We start from the raw sequence: 19,169 nt of genomic DNA on the forward strand, positions 1-19,169 counted from the left end.
GCCTTAAGCTTCCTTTCCCATCTGAAATAATAGGGTCGAAAGACTCAAATACTATAATGTGCAAATGCCTTGTGAAAGAAATCCTGAGATGGTGGTTCCTCCCGTCTCACTAGTTTCGGCTGTGTGTATACCTAAACCAACTTTTGTGTCGGCTTTTACTAGATACATTTTCTCTTTGCATTATAAATTCAACGTAGAGATTTTCCCCTCAAGGTTTTTAGCCCTCCGAATGTCTCTTAATGCAGTTCAGGTAAACGTAAGCTAATTCTAATTGGCCAGGGGTCTTTCAGAATTTAACATCTCTTAACTTGGGGCATTTTTTGCCAGGTTCAGTTTATTCCTCCTTGGGGACCTTAAGCTGAGATGGGCTGTTGTTAGTATCCTAAACAGTGCTGAGGTACGAGGAAGAGGGGATGCCTTTCTTTAAGTCACCTGGCTAATTAATCTCTTCAAAGCATGATAGCTAGTGAAGGGTGCATGGAGCAGGAGGAACTTGAATGCTGTCCTATAGCTAGTCTCTCTCAAAAGATGAAGAAGAGGGACAAGATGGTTCAGTGGGTGAAGTGCTTGCCTGCCTAGTCTAGTTACCAGAAGCTCATGGTGGAAAGAGAACTCTCTAAAATTATCGTCCCACCTCCACATGTGTGGCATTGCAAGCAACCCCTCCCCCAATCTCTCTCATACAAATCCTGAAGAGGTGAAAGAGGGCCTTGGATACAGCTCTGTTGGTAGAAGGCATTGCGGCATGTACTGACAATACTCAGTTTTAATCCAAGCACCTTAAGACAGGGAGTGGTGGTGCCTGCCTATAATTCCAGCACCCTGGAAAGAGGCAAGAGGTCTGCAGATTGGAGGGCAGCTTGGGCTATGCTGTGAGATGGTATCAGGAAGGAAAGAAGGAAAAGACGGAGAAAAGGTCACACAAATGGCAGGTTTGAGATTGGCTTAAAACTATGAGACTCAAAACCAGCCCCAAAATAAAACCAGATTTGTAAGGAACTAAACTGACTACAGCACTTGAGAGGCACAGCTCCGGTATACATAAGTCCCAGGCCAGCCAGGGTAGCACAGGAAGACCCAGTCCCAGCAAAAAGAATAGAAGCACAGTTATCCCCAATGACTATATGGGATTGATTCTAGGACAGTTAACACATCTAAAAAAAGAGTCTGTGGAAATTCAAGTCCCTCATATAAAAGGACATGGTATTTGCATGTGACCCATGCCCAGCCTGTGCTATACTTTAAATCATCTCTAGGTTACTTAACAGCACCCAATACAACATAAATAGCAAACTTTTTTGGAAACAAGGTTGTCCTCCAGTATGTAGTAGATGCTATCTTTGACCTGATCCTCCAGCAGCCTTAGACTCACAGGTTCTGGGATGACAGATAGGAGCTTCCCAGTATGAATTTATGGTGTACGCTCTATGATGAAGCAAATCTGTTCAGTACACACAGTTTCTCCCCAACAAACCCGGGGCCCCAGTGTAGACAGACGCCATCATGGAGTTACAGCTCGGCTCTCATCCCAGGATTCTTGCAGGTAGCAGCACTTTACAGTTCAGTGTCCTGCTGTATTCACTTATCAGTGTTTATCAAGAGGAACCCAGAGCAAGTGAAAGCAACTGTGTTGCAATAAGAACAAGTCCTTAGGCTCTTCCTTGAAACCCTTTGTAGTTTTACTAAACCTCTCTAAGCAGTCGCCCTTCCCCACCCCACCCCACCCCATACACATGATGTTTCTCGGTAGCTTTGGCTGCCCTGGAATCCACTCTGTAGACAAGGCTGGTCTCCAACTCCGAGATCTGCCTGCCTCTACTTCCCAAGTGCTGGGATCAAAAGTGTGCACCACTATGTCTGGGTCTCAATTTATTTTCTAAGGAATGGAAAAAAAATACAATAACAGATTTGTCAGGCATGTAAATACATAGGCTTAAACCAAGCAGGTTAGGTAGGTACGTGGTGGGCCATGGTTATCTCACTTCCTCGGAGTCTGAGTCAGGAACATTATGAATCCAAGGCAAGCCTGAACAACATAGCTTCCTCTCACCATCTCGAAAAAGCCCCACAATTAAGTGTTCTGTAGGACATGGTTATTTGCCCAAAATAACATAGGCCACCACCAAAGAGGCAATCCCTTATTACTTATGAAAACGTTCTACTGGCAGATTTAATAGTGGATGATAAATTAAGGGTTAGTTGCAGACATTATTGCTAAAAATGGAAAGACAGACAAATGTCCTTTAAGTACAATTAAAAAATCTGCTTGGCAGAGTTTTGTTTCTGCTTTTTTCAGGGTCTCTTGTATCCCAGGCTGGCATTGAACTTCTGACTCTCCTGCCTTCGTCTGCTAAGTGTGTGTGTTTCCGCTTCTAATGGGTAGTCTTTTAACACCACAATATCAGCCCTCTTTGTTATAAGGAAAAGCAGGATATGACAGGAGCCTCATCCTTGGGGATCTCCGAGCTAATTTCTCAGAAGCATCCTAAGAGATTATGGGGAAAGCAGGGCCTCAGCAGGCTGAAGCCATCAGGTGTCTAAGGCTTTGGGGACTTGAGACTCAAAAGATTCCACAATCAAGAGAGCTTCAAAAGCTGTTCAGCATCTTGGGTTCTTTAGGGGCAAAGTCACAAGGGCCTGGACTATTTATTACTCAAGTTTGCTGCTTCTTAATGCTGTCACTCCAAGCTTTGGAGCACACAGCTATGAGTCACTGCTATTCGACAGGTAGATGACCCTTTAGAGCTGTTGACTCCTTACGTTTACGGTTATACAGGTGGGGCAAAGCTCACACACACTGCTAGCCTAGCAAGCCTGAAGCTCTGAGGTTGATCCCTAGTACCGGGTTAACAGAGTTGTAATCCCAGTGGCAGGAGGGATGTGAGTAGAGCCAGGAGGATCAGAAGTTCAAGATAATGCTGAACACTGAATTTGAGGTTAGCCTGGGAAACATGAGACCGTATCTCAGTAAAGGAAACAGAAGGAAAGAAAGAAGAGAAAGAAAGGGGGTTTGGGGATTTAGCTCAGTGGTAGAGCGCTTGCCTAGCAATCGCAAGGCCCTGGGTTCGATCCCCAGCTCCGAAAAATAGAAAAAAAGGAAAAAAAAAGTAAAAGAAGAGAAAGAAGGAAGGAGAGAGAGAGGGAGGGAGGAGGGAGGAGAGAAAGAAGGAAGGGAGGAAGGAAAGGAAGAAAGAGAGAGAAAAGAAAAGGAAAGAAAGAAAGAAAGAAAGAAAGAAAGAAAGAAAGAAAGAAAGAAAACAGGTTATATGCATAAACCCAGATTTAGTGGAATAGATATGTGATCCAGCTACTCAGGAGCCTGAGGCAGTAGGATTGTCATGAATTAGAGGACAGACTGGACTATTGTGAGACGTTGAGATGTGTGTGTGTGTGTGTGTGAGAGAGAGAGAGAGAGAGAGAGAGAGAGAGAGAGAGAGAGAGAGGGAGAGAGAGAGAGAGAGAGAGAGAGTGAGAGAGAGAGAGAGAGCGAGCTGGAGGTAGTATTTGTCTTCAGAGGAGCAGTGACTTGGTCAGGGATTTAATGGAAGCCAGGGTGACCTCAAGAGAGGGAGCCCGGGAAGTTATACACTGATATACTTACTGTCTGTTTTGTTCATTTCTGATTTTTTTAAAATTTCTTTTTCTTTTTTTTATTTTTCTTTTTTATTTTTTTTCGGAGCTGGGGACCGAACCCAGGGCCTTGCACTTTCTAGGCAAGCGCTCTACCACTGAGCTAAATCCCCAACCCCTTGATTTTTTTTAAAGTGTCACTTGCTTTTATGTGTGATTGTGTTTTGTGCGCTTGTAGGTCTGTGTATCACATGTATGCCTGGTGACTACAGAAACCAGAAAAGGGCATCAGATCCCCTGGAACTAAAGTTACAGGTGGTTATGAGCTGCCATGTGAGTGCTGGGATTGAACCTGGGTCCCCTGGAAGCACAGCCAGTGCTCTTAACTGATGAGCAATCTCCCTGGCTAGCTTCTGATTTTAAAGGTTTGTTTTTATTTTAGGTGTATGAGTGCTTTGCTTGCATACATCTGTGTATACCTGGTTCCTACAGAGGGCAGAAAAAGGTGTCCCATCCCAGACCTCCTGCAGTTGGAGTTCACCTATAGTTATGGGCCATCATGTAGGTGCAAGGAATCAAACCTGGGATCCTCTGCAAGAGCAGTAAATACGCTGAGCCATCTCTCAAGCCCCACCTCTAGTTTCTTAAATGCAATCTGAAGATGCATTTAGATGTCTAACGCAGCCCAACTAGTTGGCTCACCCAATAAAGGCACTTGCCACCAAGCCTTTTTATTCAGTCTGGAACCTTAGCCCATGGAATGATGCCACCCACATTCAGCGTGGGTCTTTCTACCTCAAATAACCCAATCCAGAAGCTCTCTCATAGGCATGCCCAGAAACTTGTGTCTTAAGTGATTCTATGTCCTGTCAAGTTGACAGTACCAACCATCACAGTACTGGTGGGCCTTCTCTCCAACACCACCTTTCTTCATAATTTTCTTCATTATAATTTTCCTTAGAAAGGCTGGTGAAGGGGTTGGGGATTTAGCTCAGTGGTAGAGCTCTTGCCTAGGAAGCACAAGGCCCTGGGTTCAGTCCCCAGCTGGGGGGGTGGGGGGGGAGAAAGGCTGGTGAAACTTACTGCTCAGCAGTCACAAGCTCTGCCTGCTCTTCCAGAGGGCCAGATGGGTCTGTAAGTCCAGTCCCATGGCATCTGACACTTTCTGGTCTCCATGGGTACTGAATGTACATACATGTGTAACCCAGACACACATGCAAAGCAAAACTTACCCATTCGCATAAAACAAAACCAAGATTAAATATTTTTTTTCTTTTCTTTTTTTTTCGGAGCTGGGGACCGAACCCAGGGCCTTGCGCTTGCTAGGCAAGCGCTCTACCACTGAGCTAAATCCCCAACCCTTAAGATTAAATATTTTAGGGCTGGAGAGATGGCTCAGCCGTTAAAGGCTAGGCTCACAACCAAATATATAAGATTAAATATTTTAAAAAACTCATTCAGGGGCTGGAGAGATGGCTCAGAGGTTAAGAGCACTGACTGCTCTTCCAGAGGACCTGATTTCAAATCCCAGCAACCACATGGTGGCTCACAACCATCTGTAATGAGATCTGATGCCCTCTTCTGGTGTGTCTGAAGACAGCTACAGTGTGCTCATACAAGAAATAAATTAATTAATTAATCTTTTTATTTATCTCATTCAGATTTATTTTATTTGAATCTGTGTGGTTCTATCTGTATGCACTGATGTGCACGGCACTTGCACAGGCGCCAGGAAAGACTTGAAGATGCCCTGGAACTGGAGTTGCAGGTCGTTGTAAACTGACCAAAGTGGGTGCCAGAAATCAAATTTGGGTCCTCTGGAAGAACAGGTAGTGCTCTTCTCTGTAGCTGTGGCTGGACTGGAACTTGCTACATAAGCCAGACTGGCCTCAAACTCACAGCAGTCCACCTGCCCCTGGCTCCTGAGTGCTGGGTTTATTAATAAAGCATGTGCTACCACACGGGGTTTCTCATAACTTTCTTAAACTTTAGGTCTGGTTATAGGCACTGACTAGCCCCAACGCTTTTGCTCAGGAACTACCCATGATCTTAACTTACTCAGGAATCTATTAGACGCCTTCCACAAAATGTTTGTAGGCACAGCAATCGTCTAGTGGCTTTCATTACAGCTGTCCAGTGCTCTGTGTCTCCTGGCTAAGGTCAAGTGGAGAGAACTACTATCTCTCTAGTCCATCTAACCTCCCCATCCTCCTTGCGATTTCTCTCACCAGGATTTTAATTCAGCAGACTGTGTTCTTTGTTTCTCAAGGCTCCTCAAGCTCCCACTTTTCCCTTTGGCCAAGTGATCATGTCTGTGACGCCTCAGTAACCTCAAGGTTATTGTGCGGTATTTGTAGGCCATACACATTTGCCAAAGAGAAATTTACCAACACTAAGCCTAGTTTGTGGGAGTGTTTGGTCTTCTAATTACTGACTTGGAGAGCTTGCCTGCAGATGTAGGAGTCGACCTCAGCCCCTTCCGCTTCTGCCTTCGGAGTGCTGGGTTGTAGGCAGAAGCTGCCGAGCCAGCTAAGAACCTAGTTGTTGAATGCAGGTTCTTCATGGTTTTGGCTTTAGTGTCATCCCCCTACCCCCACTCTCAACCCTGCTGGGACTGAGCCCAGGTCTCACATATGCTATGCAAGTGTATATCCTCAGCTCCCCTCCCTGCTTTTTGAGACCAAGTCATATACAGCCCATATGACCAAGGATGACCTTGAGTTTATCCTGCTTCCACCTTGAATGCTGGGCTTATAGGCATGTGCCACCATGCCTCATTTAATGACATCATGAGGCTCAAGCCCAGGGCCTTGTGCACAGTAGAAAAATACTCTTAGCAACTGAGCTACATGGTCAGCCCCATTAGGAGTTAAACATCTTTGAAAAGATTCATTAATTTGATATGCATGTGAGAGCAGGTGCCTACAAGCTAGAGGACTCTCCTGCTGCTGGCGTTACAGGCAGTTGTGAACTGCCTAACATGGGTTCTGGGAGCCAAACTTGAGCCTCTGTGGAGCAGCATGTGGTCGTAAGTACGGAGTGATCTCTCCAGCCTGAGCTTTTTCATTACAAGTATTTATGTTGTATGATTGTGCTTGTGTTTGCATGTGAGTACGAGCATATGTGTACCAGAGCTCAAGTGTGGTTTCATGTTTGCCGGACTAGGAGGCCCTCGGGCTTTCTGGATTGTCCTGGCTCCACTCCTCACAGGAGTACTGAGATTATAACTCTGAGCTGCCTCTATGGGGGTATTGTTAAAAATTCCTTCTAAGGTCTCAATGGCAAACTGAGGCAGGAATTCACTCTGGAACCAAGGAGTTTACTGGTGTGCCTTACAGATCCTAAGTGAGGGGTTACTTAAAAGGGGTGGCACCTGAAAAGCCTTTATCCACAGACCTTTGTTAAGGCTGCTTACCTACAATAGGTGGTAAGGAGCCAGAGACATCAGGTGAGACCCTCATGCCTCCCCCCAGCTCGCTGGATGGATCTCTCTCTCTCTCTCTCTCTCTCTCTCTCTCTCTCTCTCTCTGTGCAGGGAGTTCACACTGTCAATACACCCAGCTGGAATGATCTCTGGGCAGCAAAAGGGCAAGTTGATTGCCTCAAGATGGTGGCAATACTGTTTAGTCCTCTTCATACTACGCTAGCCCTTCAGTGTGGCGCTCCCCACACATGAAAGAAACTGAGTGAATGGGCACGGCAGTGCATGCCTTTAGTCCCTGAGTTTAAGGCAAACGTGGTCTACAGAGTGAGCTCCAGAACAGCCAGGGCTGCACAGAGAAACCCTGTCTCCAAATAGAAGAAAGAAGAAACCAAGGCAGCAAGAGCTAGGGCACTGGGGCTTTGAGACATGTACCATGCAGCCAGTTGGACTGGCTCAGTGTAACAGACAGTAGAAACATTTTTCACCAAGGTGTAAAGAATTTAACAACACTGACATTTTATTAAGAAATGTCTTTATTTTAAACGATAGTACAAAATTGTATATATAATATAGATCTATATAGGTATACATACAGAGATGCTCATCCACACACATATACACGGAAGCTTGTGCATCAGAATCAAACTGTTTATCCTAAATAAAAAAGAAACTTTTGTTTTCCTGAAAGTTTACTATACATAAAGCTGCCGGACAACTTGAAAACCAAGGCAACACTGAGAAGAACCCCGGGGCACCCTCCTCTCCATGGCCTTGGCAGAGCACACACTGGGCCAGGCCAGCGAGCACAGTTGCTACTGTAACAGTTGACATAGCGAGACGCCAGAAACTACGTGGGAACAGAGGGGTAACCTAGTTAGTTCTCAGAAACAAATCACCTCAGAACAAAGTATGTGGTTGGGAAGGAGGAGAGAAAGGAAAGGTGAGTCCCACAGATTAGAGATGACCGACTAATTAGGTTCCAGTGCCTGGCAAAACCTTCCAAAGACAAGAGCCGTGGGACAGCAGAAACAGTAGTAGGGTGGGGAGTAGAGAGGATCACAATTTCCTGCTATTAACACACCTAATTACTTGTATAGAGTTTAGGAATTATCTTCCTCCCCCTAACCCTAGAGAGGTTAAAATGTTTAAAAGGGCAGCACCAGAGGCTCAAAGCTATTTAATTCTAATTCACATCCTTCTTGCTTTTGGTCTCCTGGTAAGTAAAGTAACAGAAAATGGAGTACAAAGTCTGAAAAGTGTAGAGGCACCATGGTAAATGGAGCTAGAGCCGGTCTGGCATGGTGGCTCAGTCTGTAATCTTAGTACATGGGAGATTAAGGCACAAGGATTGCTGGGAGTCCTGGGCTAGTGTGAGACCCCAATTCAAGGAAAGAAAACAAAACACAAAACAGAGGTAAGAGCATAAAGTGCGTGCTGGGAGTCTTGGCGTAAATTCATCTGCTCGAGTAGAGAACAGCAAGCTAGTCTCCAATAAACTGGGACAAAAAAGTGACTCCTGCTCACTCTTCAACTTCTGACAAGAGTTCACCACCTGCCTCGGCTGTTACAGCATTAGAAGTGGCGGATGTTAGGCAATGACCGCTTCACCATTCTCAGAGTGAGTTATCTCTCAACATGAGATCCTGAGCTGGGAATGCAGAACCCAGGGTGTCTGTCCGTTTGCAGCCCCTCATCTGGGTTTTCCTGCCTGGAAGCTAGAGGGCTTTTCATTTCTCATTGAGACAGGTCTCACTGTATAGCCCTAGCTGGCCTGGAACTCAGAGAGCCATGATATTAAAGGTGTACCCATGCCTGGCTCTGAGGGGTTTTTGAAGTGTCAAGGAAGCTTCAACAGGCATAAAAGGCAACCAGCCATGGAGGGGAAGCTCACTTTGATCCCTGTCACTGTGCACTGCATGGTGTCTTTGTATTTGCTTGCTTTCCCCTGAGCATGGACCATCTCCCTGGGCCTCAACTCCCACAGTGATCCTTACTCAGTGCTCCCCCTCCCCCAACCCTCCCAGCATTCCATGTACCTCCCTTTGGATTAAGGGAATTCAAAGAAACCCTTTCTATGTAACTTAGTAAGCTTCCAGGTTATCCCAGATAATTTAGAGCTTAACCTCAAAGAGAAAACTGGAAGATCCATTATGTACTTACATACAAATACACTGAGATGCACCCAGCAAAGGGATAGGGTGCCTTTAATCCCAGCACTCAGGAGGGGACGGCAGAAGCAGGGGGTTCTCTATACATTTGAGCCAGCCTGGTCTACACAGCAAGTTCTAGGCAGCCAGAGCTACATAGTAAGACTGGAAACAAAACAAAATAAAGTAAATATACATCTGACAGAAAAATATCTTTTAAGGCACAGAGTTCAGAGCAAAAACTCCATAAAGCTGTTTTCTCCTATGTCAGCCATGAGGGCTCTGCTCTGGCACTGCCCAGAGGCAGGAACATGGAGGAAAGGCACATTATATATCTGTCATGAATTTCCTGAAGCCAGGAAAAACAGAAGTTGTAACATTTTTTTCTCTACTGGGGTGAAAGACTTACAACCAAGATGCAAATGTAGGGTCTACAATTAACTGCATTAATCTACAGCCCTGAATTAACACTGGTGTCCCTGTAGCAGCTTTACTGGAGTCCTAAGCCTGGTGTTGTCCCTGCTCGAGCCCCAGCTCTGAACACCTCACCTGCTACTCGATTCTCACTAATCCAGCTCCACTAATCCGCTGAGATGTCTTAACTCAGAAGATCTAAGGTCAACCAAACCAGATGAGGATGCCTACAGTCCTAGCACTCAAGAGGCTGAGACAGGAGGACTGCCCTGAGTCTGAGGCCAGCTTGGGATACAGAGTGGCGCCCCGGTTATGTGAAGTCATGAAATAGTAATTAATGTATTTGATATTTAATTTCTACTTGTGTGTTTGTATGTGCTGTATATATATATATGTGAGTGTGGAGTATGTGCACGTGTGTGTGTGTGTGTGTGTGTGTGTGTGTGTGTGTGTGTGTGTCCAGGCTCATGTATCTATGGGCAGAGGGTAGAAGGGAATGATGTTGGGTATCCTCCTCCATTACTCTCTGCCTATCCACTTGAGACAGTCTTTCTCTGAACCTGAGACTCACCTTTTGGGCAAGGCTGGCAGCTAGCCAGGCCTAGTGACCCTCCTGCCTCATCTTTCTAGAGGACTGGGGGTTACAGGTGTGCCAGAAACCATGCCTGGTTTGTTAGCGTGGGTACTCGGATCTGAATTTGGGTCTTCAAATTTGCATATAGCAAGTGTTCTTATCCACCAAGCCATTTCTGCAGCCCCATCTTTTGTTTCTGAGACACTGTCTTCATGTAGCCCAGGATGGCCTCTAACCCTGGATCCTCTTGCTTTGACCTTCTTCCCAGTGTGCTGGGATTTCACACATGTTGCCCTATGTTTGACTATTCAATACTTCTAACTAACTGGAATCACTCTCTTCCATACCCTCTCCCACTCAGAGCAGTGTAATCAAAAAGCAAAGCCTACTTCCTTTTTGAGATGATAGATGTCTATTAAAAAGTAAATAAAAGGGGTTGGGGATTTAGCTCAGCGGTAGAACGCTTGCCTAGCGAGCGCAAGGCCCTGGGTTCGGTCCCCAGCTCCGGAAAAAAAAAAAAAAAAAAGTAAATAAAAGAGAACCTTTTTTCCTGTCAACCTCTTTAAGACATTGTCCATCTCTTCTTTTCTATCTCAGAGACCTCATGTTCAAAAGTGACTTGGAACAACGGAACCAGCCCTCCCTAAAGATAGAAAGAAGCTCTGCTCAGAAGGGAGGACTCAATGGACAGACTCCCATCCCCACAGGCACTACTCAAGAGAACGAGGTGGTCAGGTGTAGCTCTCCTCTGCAGAGTTAATATCTATTCCTTTAAAGAAGGAAGGGAATTAAAGTCAACATATGCTCTAGGAATGTAAACAAAAGCCATCTATGAAGAAACTTACTCTCTCTAGTTACCAAGGCTCTGAAATGCCACCCACGACAGCTTATTGCTAGTACCCCATTCCCAGGGTGTCTCAGAAGAGCCCTGCAAACAGAAGGATCCACAGCAGATGAAGCCACCGTCTTAACCACACACAGCTCCTCCCTGTGCTTACACAATGCTCTCAACACACTAGAATAATCTCTGATGCTCAGATCTGTGGAGCAGACCTAGCCACAGTGCCAGCAGTGAAGGTTAATTTTAAAATGATTATTTTTACCTATAAACTCCTAATAGTCAATTCTGCTAAATGTGATTTGGAGAATTATGTTTCAGTCTATTTTGAGCCAGAAATGATTCTATACCTCTGGAACACTACAACAAATTATTATACTAGTCAAGGTAAACAGAACCAAGTTAACTGCCAACCCTTTTCCAGGTTAAAAATGCATGTTTTCTTCATGATCACTAATTAGGAAACCATATTCTCAACAGTCAATCAAATGTGTACTTGGCACATGTCCCTCTGGTTTCTTCTAATTTGCAATAAAGGAAGCAAGTCTACATTACCTATCCCAAAGCCCTCTCTGCGCTCATATTCCTCTCCCACTTTGGGGAGACAGGGTATACACAGGCCTCAAACTTGATAAATCACAAGGATGACCCTCAACTTCTGACCTCTTGCCTCCTCTCCCAGTTCTGGGACTATAGACATGTACTATCACACCCTGTTTAAAAAAAAATGTTCAAACGGGGCTGGGGATTTAGCTCAGTGGTAGAGCGCTTGCCTAGGAAGCACAAGGCCCTGGGTTCGGTCCCCAGCTCCGAAAAAAAAAAGAACCAAAAAAAAAAAATGTTCAAACATTGTTTTTTTGCATTCCTGGGGATTGAACTAGGACTAGGACCTCATAGAATGATATACAAGGGCTCTCCTCCTGGACTCTAGTCTCTGTGGTCTATGCTACCCTAGAGTAGAGCTCACTGTATTGCCTAGAAGTCTCAGCTTGAGACACCAGTGACCCTTTGAGTTGGGATTATAGGCATGAGGCTCAATGTTCAGCTGTCTTGTTTTTGTGGTTTTGAGAAAGGCTCACACACCGTAGTTCAAGCTGGCCTTGAACTCAATCTTCCTCCTGTAGTTCCTGACTGCTAACAAGCGTAAGTAGTGTCCAGCTATACAAACACATACATCCACTTCATGCTAGAGAGACCCGTCCCAACCCTTTCTCAAATACCCAGCACTGAAAATCTTTGCAAAAGTGTCTGAGCAGAGGGAATATACAGAGCAAAGGGAGAAGGGAGGTCAGCAAAGGGCCTGGGTGTGTGGCTGGCTCCTGGCTGTGGCAGTGACACCCACTCCCTTTGTCACCTGAGCACTCTAGGGCACAGACTCTACTGGCCACACTGAGAGAAGCAGCAATGCACTCACACAAAATCAAACAGGGACAAACCTCCCCAGCCCGGTCAGTCCCTATGTCTGCCACACTCCTTTTTGACAGGATGCTAAGTGCTACAGAAAGCACCAGTGTCCCATGTGATATAGAAAATTTGGCCAAATTGTATACACTTTAAAGAGTTTTGAGCTTGATTTTATATAAATAGATGTTTGGAAGCAAGATATTGTTACAATGACAAACAAAAATTAATTTAAATTTTTTAAAAAACTGATCCTCCTGCTTGTGGTTTTATAAAGTCCAGCCAATATCCAGTTTCCATCTCTAGAGCAGAGACTTGGAGCCCAGAAGTCTCTGTCTGGCCACCTCCTGTGCTCTGGAAACACAGCCTGGAAGGCATGGCTTCGCACACACTGCCATGTCAACACAGCTTCTCTCCTGTTTTTAGGTTTGGTGTCAATGGTTTCCTTTGCTCTCCTGGCCTTGTCTCCTTGTAATCGTACGGTGCCAAAGGACGCACCCAGGGCTTCTTGCAGGCTAAGCAGCATGTTCTACCTCTGAGTTACTTCCTCAGGGCTTGTTTTTGTTTTTTCTCTGTTCCTTGTTAGGGTCTGGGTAACCCTGCTGGCTTGGAACTGACCACGTGGACCAAGCTAGTTAGAATCCCAAGGACCTGCATGCCTCTGCTCCCCAAGTGCAGGGACGAGAGCCCATCGCCACCACAGCTGGTCATTTCTGGGTTTCTGTTGTTACTTTTTGAGAAAGATCTTACTGAAGCCAAAGCTACCTCTAACAAGTTATAGCGATTTTCTGTCTCACCCTCCCAAGTGCAGGGATTACAAGATCCACCATTATGCCTAGCTTAATTTTGTTTTTTCTTTTTATACTGGTATCTAAGCTACAGATACACAATTTATCGGGCAATCATAAATCAAACCTTCTTTGTTAAGAAGTGTCTCTGTATGTAGCCCTGGCTATACCAGAACTCTCTCGTAGACTAGGCTGGCCTCAAACTCATAGATCCTCCTGCCTCTGCCTCCCAAGCGGAGGAATGAGAGGTGCACACCACTACACTTGTTTTTCCCTTGCATTAAGGTCCCACATAGTAGCCCAGGCTGGCCTGTAACTCACTACGGAGCTCAGGCTGACTTCAAATTCATGGCAATCTTCCTATTTCTGGTTCCCAAAGTGTGAACGACTGCATTTAACTTATTTTTTGTTATTAATTTTTAAAATTTTTATTTATATGTATATATAAATGTATATGTGTGGTTATCCACACATGTCAAAAAAGAACATGATCCCTGGGAGCTGGAGTTCCATGTACTTGTGAGCAGCTTGATCCGGGGGCTAGGGATGGAGCTAAGGTTCTCTGGAAGAGCAAGCAAAGCTCCAAACCCACCACTTCTCCACTCCGGCCTGTTCTGCTTTTTAGGACACAGGTCTCACTATGTATGTAGCCTTGGCTGGCCTGGAACTTGGTATGTAGACCACATGGCCTTGAACTCACAGAGATCCGCCCGTGTCTATTTCCCCAGTGCTGGAACTAAAGGCACTCACCACAACATCTGGCCCTTTTACTGAAGGACTCCCTTCAGCTCAGGCTGATGTCAAAAAGTTTTCTGTCGCAGCTTCCTGAGTGCTGACATCGAAGGTGTGTACTGCCATGCCTGGCTTATAGATTTCATTTTAGTAAATTAATTAGGAAGAACTTGTGTGCCTGCTCCTTTAGAAATGTATGATAGCCTTTACTCTTCCTCAAGAGGAGGTTTCCTACAACCTTGTCAGCTTCATAAATCTAAGGCAAATCTTCAGGTCACTTGAAATTTTTAAAGGCTCTTGGTGTATATGTATTACAAGTATTGAGTTAAAATCTTTTGATATAAAGCTAACTATTAAAAAAAAAAATCAACCCACAATGCCCATTACTCTGTTTAAAGCAACGATATGAGCGGAGAGATTTGGTCCTGGTCCTTTGGTCCCTCCGATACTCCTAAAATGGCTGAGTTTTCCAACTGCACATGCAGCCTTCCAAGGCTCAGGCCTTGAGCCTGGCTACTGTTACCTTCTTAAGGACATTCGAATTTGTATGCGACACTTGCCTCTGTACTTTCTTCTTAAAAAGAGTAAGACGAGCACAAGTTGTGGCTGTTAGGAGGAAACAGTTTCTATGGAAACACTAGTGTGAGGCTCCGTGGTCCTTCCTGACTTCATGGCGTGTGTTGCTCTTTCTACCTCTTCCCCTTCTGTCACCACTACAGCATCCACTTCAGCCACCTCCTCAACCACGGTGAAATCCACTCCGTTGGGCTGCTGCCGAGCCATAGCCTCCAGCCTGAGCCGGTACTGCTCTGCCTCCTGCTCCTTCTTGAGGAGCTGGTGTCTGTACTCCTGGGCTCTTCTGTTGGCCTCCTGGAGCTGTTGCTGCAGTAGCTCTCTTTCACTGCCTTCCTGTAAAGCAAATGGTGTCTGCACAGTAAGAATCCCCAAGAAAAGACAGAAGAGTCAAGAGGGCTTCGACCCTAATCACCAGGGCGCCCACATCCTTCCTTCCCCCTTGCTCACTGATCAGAACTCACTCATTACCTTCATTTCCTCAACACTGTTTGTCATCTCTGCCATCCTCGGTCTCTTCACCAAAGGCAACTTCTCCTCGTCCTCTTCTTCCTCTTCAATTATCGTTTCCTCTGCAACCTGACCAGCAGGCACAGTTAGAACTACAAGCCAAAGCACACCATGGGAGAAAGTGAGCACACAACATACTGAGGAGGCTTGTCTGACTGTAAGTAGAGAAAAGTGAGTCTAATATTGTATGTTGGGCTTGGCTTCTTGTAAGGCAGGCGAAGCAAGTCTTCTACCGCCAAGCCACACCCCACCCCCCTGACGTGATTTCTACGATCTCTCTTTAGTGTTCAGAATCTCTAGTCACCCACATGCCCCGATACATTGTGCTATCTCTTTAATGTCTGGAGTCGCCAGCTCTGGGCGCACACGGCCTTAGTCCCAGTGCTCAGGAGCAGATGCAGCCACATCTCGGCTAGCGCTCAGCCTGGTCTGCAGCAGGGCTACCAAGCAAGACCCTGTCTCACAAAGCAAAACCCAAAACAATGGAGCACGAGCTTAAGTCAAAAGGTGGCCAGAGAAATCAGAAAGGCAGCCCAAGCAGGAGGAAACTGAAGGTCACAGCATGAGCCCCAGTACTTGGCTTACACAGGGGATTCTATAGAAAACTCTCAATTGCATATATCTGACTACAAAAGGATTCGAAGATCCCAAAGGGAGCAGTTGCTGGGGTTAAAGTTAGAGTACACTGAGTTAATTTGCAAAGGGTTTGCACATGCGTGACCTCTAGACCTACATCATCTTCTCTGTACAAGTGCAGGGCACACTCAGTAGGTACCAGCCAGTAGTCACCTGCTAGAACCGTCACTACAGACCATGAAAGTGCCTACAGCAGGTCACAGAAGCCTGTTTCCTTACGGAATTTAGGCTGGGGTCAGAGACCAAGGTATGGGAGCTTCACTCCTTCTGAATCTTCTCTCCCTGACTTGTGGAGGATGCTCTCTTATGGGGCACACAAACACTCTACAACTGAGTGCATCCTAAGCCTGTCTTGTGAGATCTCTCTCTGCAGCCCTGGTTGGCCCTGAACTCACTATGTAGATTAGGTTAGCCTAGAACTTTTAGCCATACTCCTCCCTTTGCCTCCCTGGTGCTGAGTACCTGATTACCCCGTTCTACTGTGTCTTCTGATTTGTTTTTTAAGATGTCCTTTTGTGCAGCCCAAGGTGGCCCACATTCCCTGTGCTGATCCCACAGGCATGCACACGTGTGGATGCAAGCACTCACTTTCCCTCACAAACTCCATCTCCTAGGGAAACTAACGCAGACGGGGAGCCTGGCAATTGTTTCTTCTAAGAGCTTCTTTGTTCTGTCCTCTCTGGGCGTCCCCCGCCTCCTGCAATCTGTCTTAATGCCTCATTTTTAGGGGAATATGGCAGGCCTACAGTATCTGTAAACAAGCAGTTGTCTACTCGGTGTAACTCACCTGGCTGCCCATCTTGCATAGTTACAATAAACGGCTGGCCAATGCCTCCAGTAGGGATTGCGGTTTGGATGTTACCAAGAGGGACTCCATCAGTCACTATGGTGATGACCCTCTGGCCTCCACTCCCCACCACTTGCTGGATTGAGGAGTCAAGAGAATTTCCTTCTTCGATTTCTTCTAAATTAGCTAGAGATAACAAAAGTGAATTTAAAACGTCGCGTTTAGTAAAAAAAAAAAAAAAAAAAAAAAAAAAAAAAAGTAAGAATACATATTTCTCTTTGAAGAATACCTCATTCTCTTTGAAATATGATTCAAAGTATTTTTGAAAAAGAAAAAAACATTGGTTGAGTTTTAAGATAGAGCCTTACTCTCTGCCCAGGCTGCTCAACCTGCCTCAGTCTCCTAAATGCTAGGATTATAGGCCTGAGCAACAGTAACTGTTTGAAAAGCTTTTATAACTAAGTCAGGGGGAGAGAGCACAGGGAATTCACTAGAACAATATTCTCTAAAAATGTCCTAAGGTGTTAACAGTGCTCAATAAAGATAGGTTCTGGGGTTCAATGTGGCAGCATACCCTGTAATTACAACACCCAGAGGGTGAGGTAGGAGAAGCACCAAGAGTTCTAGCCTGTGCTATGTAGTGAGATTCTGTTCCAAGAAACAAACTCTCAAATAAAAGAGAGCGAGCGAGTGAGTGAGCAAGAGGGAGAGGGAGAGAGAGAGAAGAGAAGAGAGATCGGTCGGTCCTATGCATAAATACATTTTGAAATGTTGGTTCAAATGCACTTTAACTTGCCAGGTATCACTACGATCCTTTTATTTGGGAGGCAAAGGTAGGGGGATCTCAAATTCCAAGCTACATATGGAGTTTGAGGTCAGTCTAAGCTACATGAGACCTTGTCTCAAAGAAAACTAAGCCATACGTATACTTTTTAGGAACAGTGGAGACGGGGTCTTATGTAGTCCAGGCTAGCTTCAAAGTCACTACATAGCTAAGGATGATCCTCCTGCTTCTATCTCCCAAATGCAGAATTTCAGTGTGAGCCACCACACCTGATTTACATGGACTCTGTCAAGAAGTCCAGGACTTGTGAAAGCTAGGTACACACTCATGTGCGCTCACTGCTCCCTAGCCTGCGTCTGTTAACTTTGGTTCGGGGGCCAGTGTCATCAGCCTCAATTGGGGAATGAGCACTGGGATTCCCCTAGAGCATGATGGGCTGCATTTCCCCAAGACCTTAGAGTCCTTTTTTAGGCAATAACTTGAAAGTCTAAATAAATCTATAAAACTTGGAAAAAACCTAAATTAGTATTGATGATTTAAGAATATGGGACATTTAATAGTGAACTAGTAAAACATTACAGCAAAGAATCACTGGATTAGAGTCTGACAGACAGGCTGCATGGAAGGCGGCTCCCCCACCTGACACACAATCATAGGCAAGAGCCACACTCCAGAGTGTTCACTGTGTCACAGCTGACACTGGTTGGTCAATAACCCACACAGGCCACACACTGCTAGGGCAAGCAATGCCTGCCACTCCTGAACTCCTTTGTAACAGGAGCCACACAGCCTGAAAGTCACAGAGAACTTTGGGTAACTGGCTCCATCCATAGGAGACACAGCAAGGAAACTCAATGAAAATAAACTATTTGCACCTCACAGAAACCAGGAGTGAACCGGGTATGCTGGACGCTCCCTTAATTGTTGTCCTTGGGAGGTAAAGGCAGGCAAGGGAATCAGGGGTTGAGAGCTTATGAACCCCTCATTCTGAAACAACAAACAACCAAATGATCCCAGTTCAAAGAAACCACAGCGAATGTTGAATGTTATGGTGGAGATCAAAACCACTCCATGCCAGATGAGGACACTGGCAACCTGGAGAACCTAAGTGATCTAACCCCAACCAGGGAGCAAACCAAATAGTAAGAACAAGCTTACCACAGCATGTTTCTCTTAATATTCTGCCACACAACTAACTTGTACACATCCAAGTAAAAGACTTTAGCGGCAGGGTCTATGCACTCCTAGAACTCACTATGTCGATGAGGCTTAGAGATTTCCCTGCATCTTTCTCCTGAGAATTGGGTTCAAAGGTGTACATCAACACACACACACACACACACACACACACACACACACACACACACACACACACACACACACACACACGTTTCATCCCAACACTAGATAGGAGAGAACTGCACATAGATGGGAGAGAGGAATGAGGAAAATCAGAAATCAAAAAAAATTTAATTGTTTTATCTTTGACCACAGCTACAGACAAACTGCAACCAGCCTCCCTAACGACCAACCCCACCTCACCTCTCTGGGCCTGGCATTTATATCTTCCTGAAAAGTTCCCAGAATTCCAAATGTCATGCAATTGCAGGAACTATCTGTAGCTGACAAACCACACTTCTGTTAGAGCGCAAGGCAATAAATCATGGTCAGCTGCCTTGGTCAGTCCTAAGCAGTCCACCGCCCCACACCTAGAATTGAAAGCACATTCTTATAGTATCTGCCCTCCTTTGTGTTTTTAAAGAAACCAAAACTCCAGAATTCTTAAAAATGTCACTACAACATTTAGAGTTAGTACTGATAAGGAAAATGGCTAGCAGGGCTGGAGAGATGGCTTGGCGATTAAGAGCACTGGCTGCCCTTAGAAAGGACCTGGGTTCAGTTCTCACTATCCACATGGTGGCTGCTCATAATCACTGTCACTCCAGTTCCAGAGGATCTGACATGGTCTCTGGCCTCCTTGGCACACACAC

At 45.4% G+C, this 19,169-nt stretch overlaps 1 protein-coding gene across 3 annotated transcripts in view; it reads right to left on the minus strand.

Moving 5' to 3' along the window:
- Positions 1-7,509: 7,509 nt before the first annotated feature.
- Positions 7,510-19,169, minus strand: part of Gabpb2 (GA binding protein transcription factor subunit beta 2) — a 39,892-nt gene continuing 28,232 nt past the window's right edge. For 2 of the 3 annotated variants that reach the window (XM_006232936.4, XM_227439.9), the window contains exons 6-8: positions 16,395-16,580; positions 14,933-15,063; positions 7,510-14,797 (exon numbers count right to left, since the gene is read on the minus strand). In XM_006232936.4, coding sequence (XP_006232998.1) covers positions 14,498-14,797; positions 14,933-15,063; positions 16,395-16,580 — 617 coding nt within the window. In that variant the 3' untranslated portion in view covers positions 7,510-14,497. The remainder of the gene's footprint in view (positions 14,798-14,932; positions 15,064-16,394; positions 16,581-19,169) is intronic. The other variant, XR_005501120.2, reaches the window with a different exon arrangement.

Source organism: Rattus norvegicus, chromosome 2, assembly GCF_036323735.1.
Source record: "Rattus norvegicus strain BN/NHsdMcwi chromosome 2, GRCr8, whole genome shotgun sequence".
NCBI classification, from domain to species: domain Eukaryota; kingdom Metazoa; phylum Chordata; class Mammalia; order Rodentia; family Muridae; genus Rattus; species Rattus norvegicus.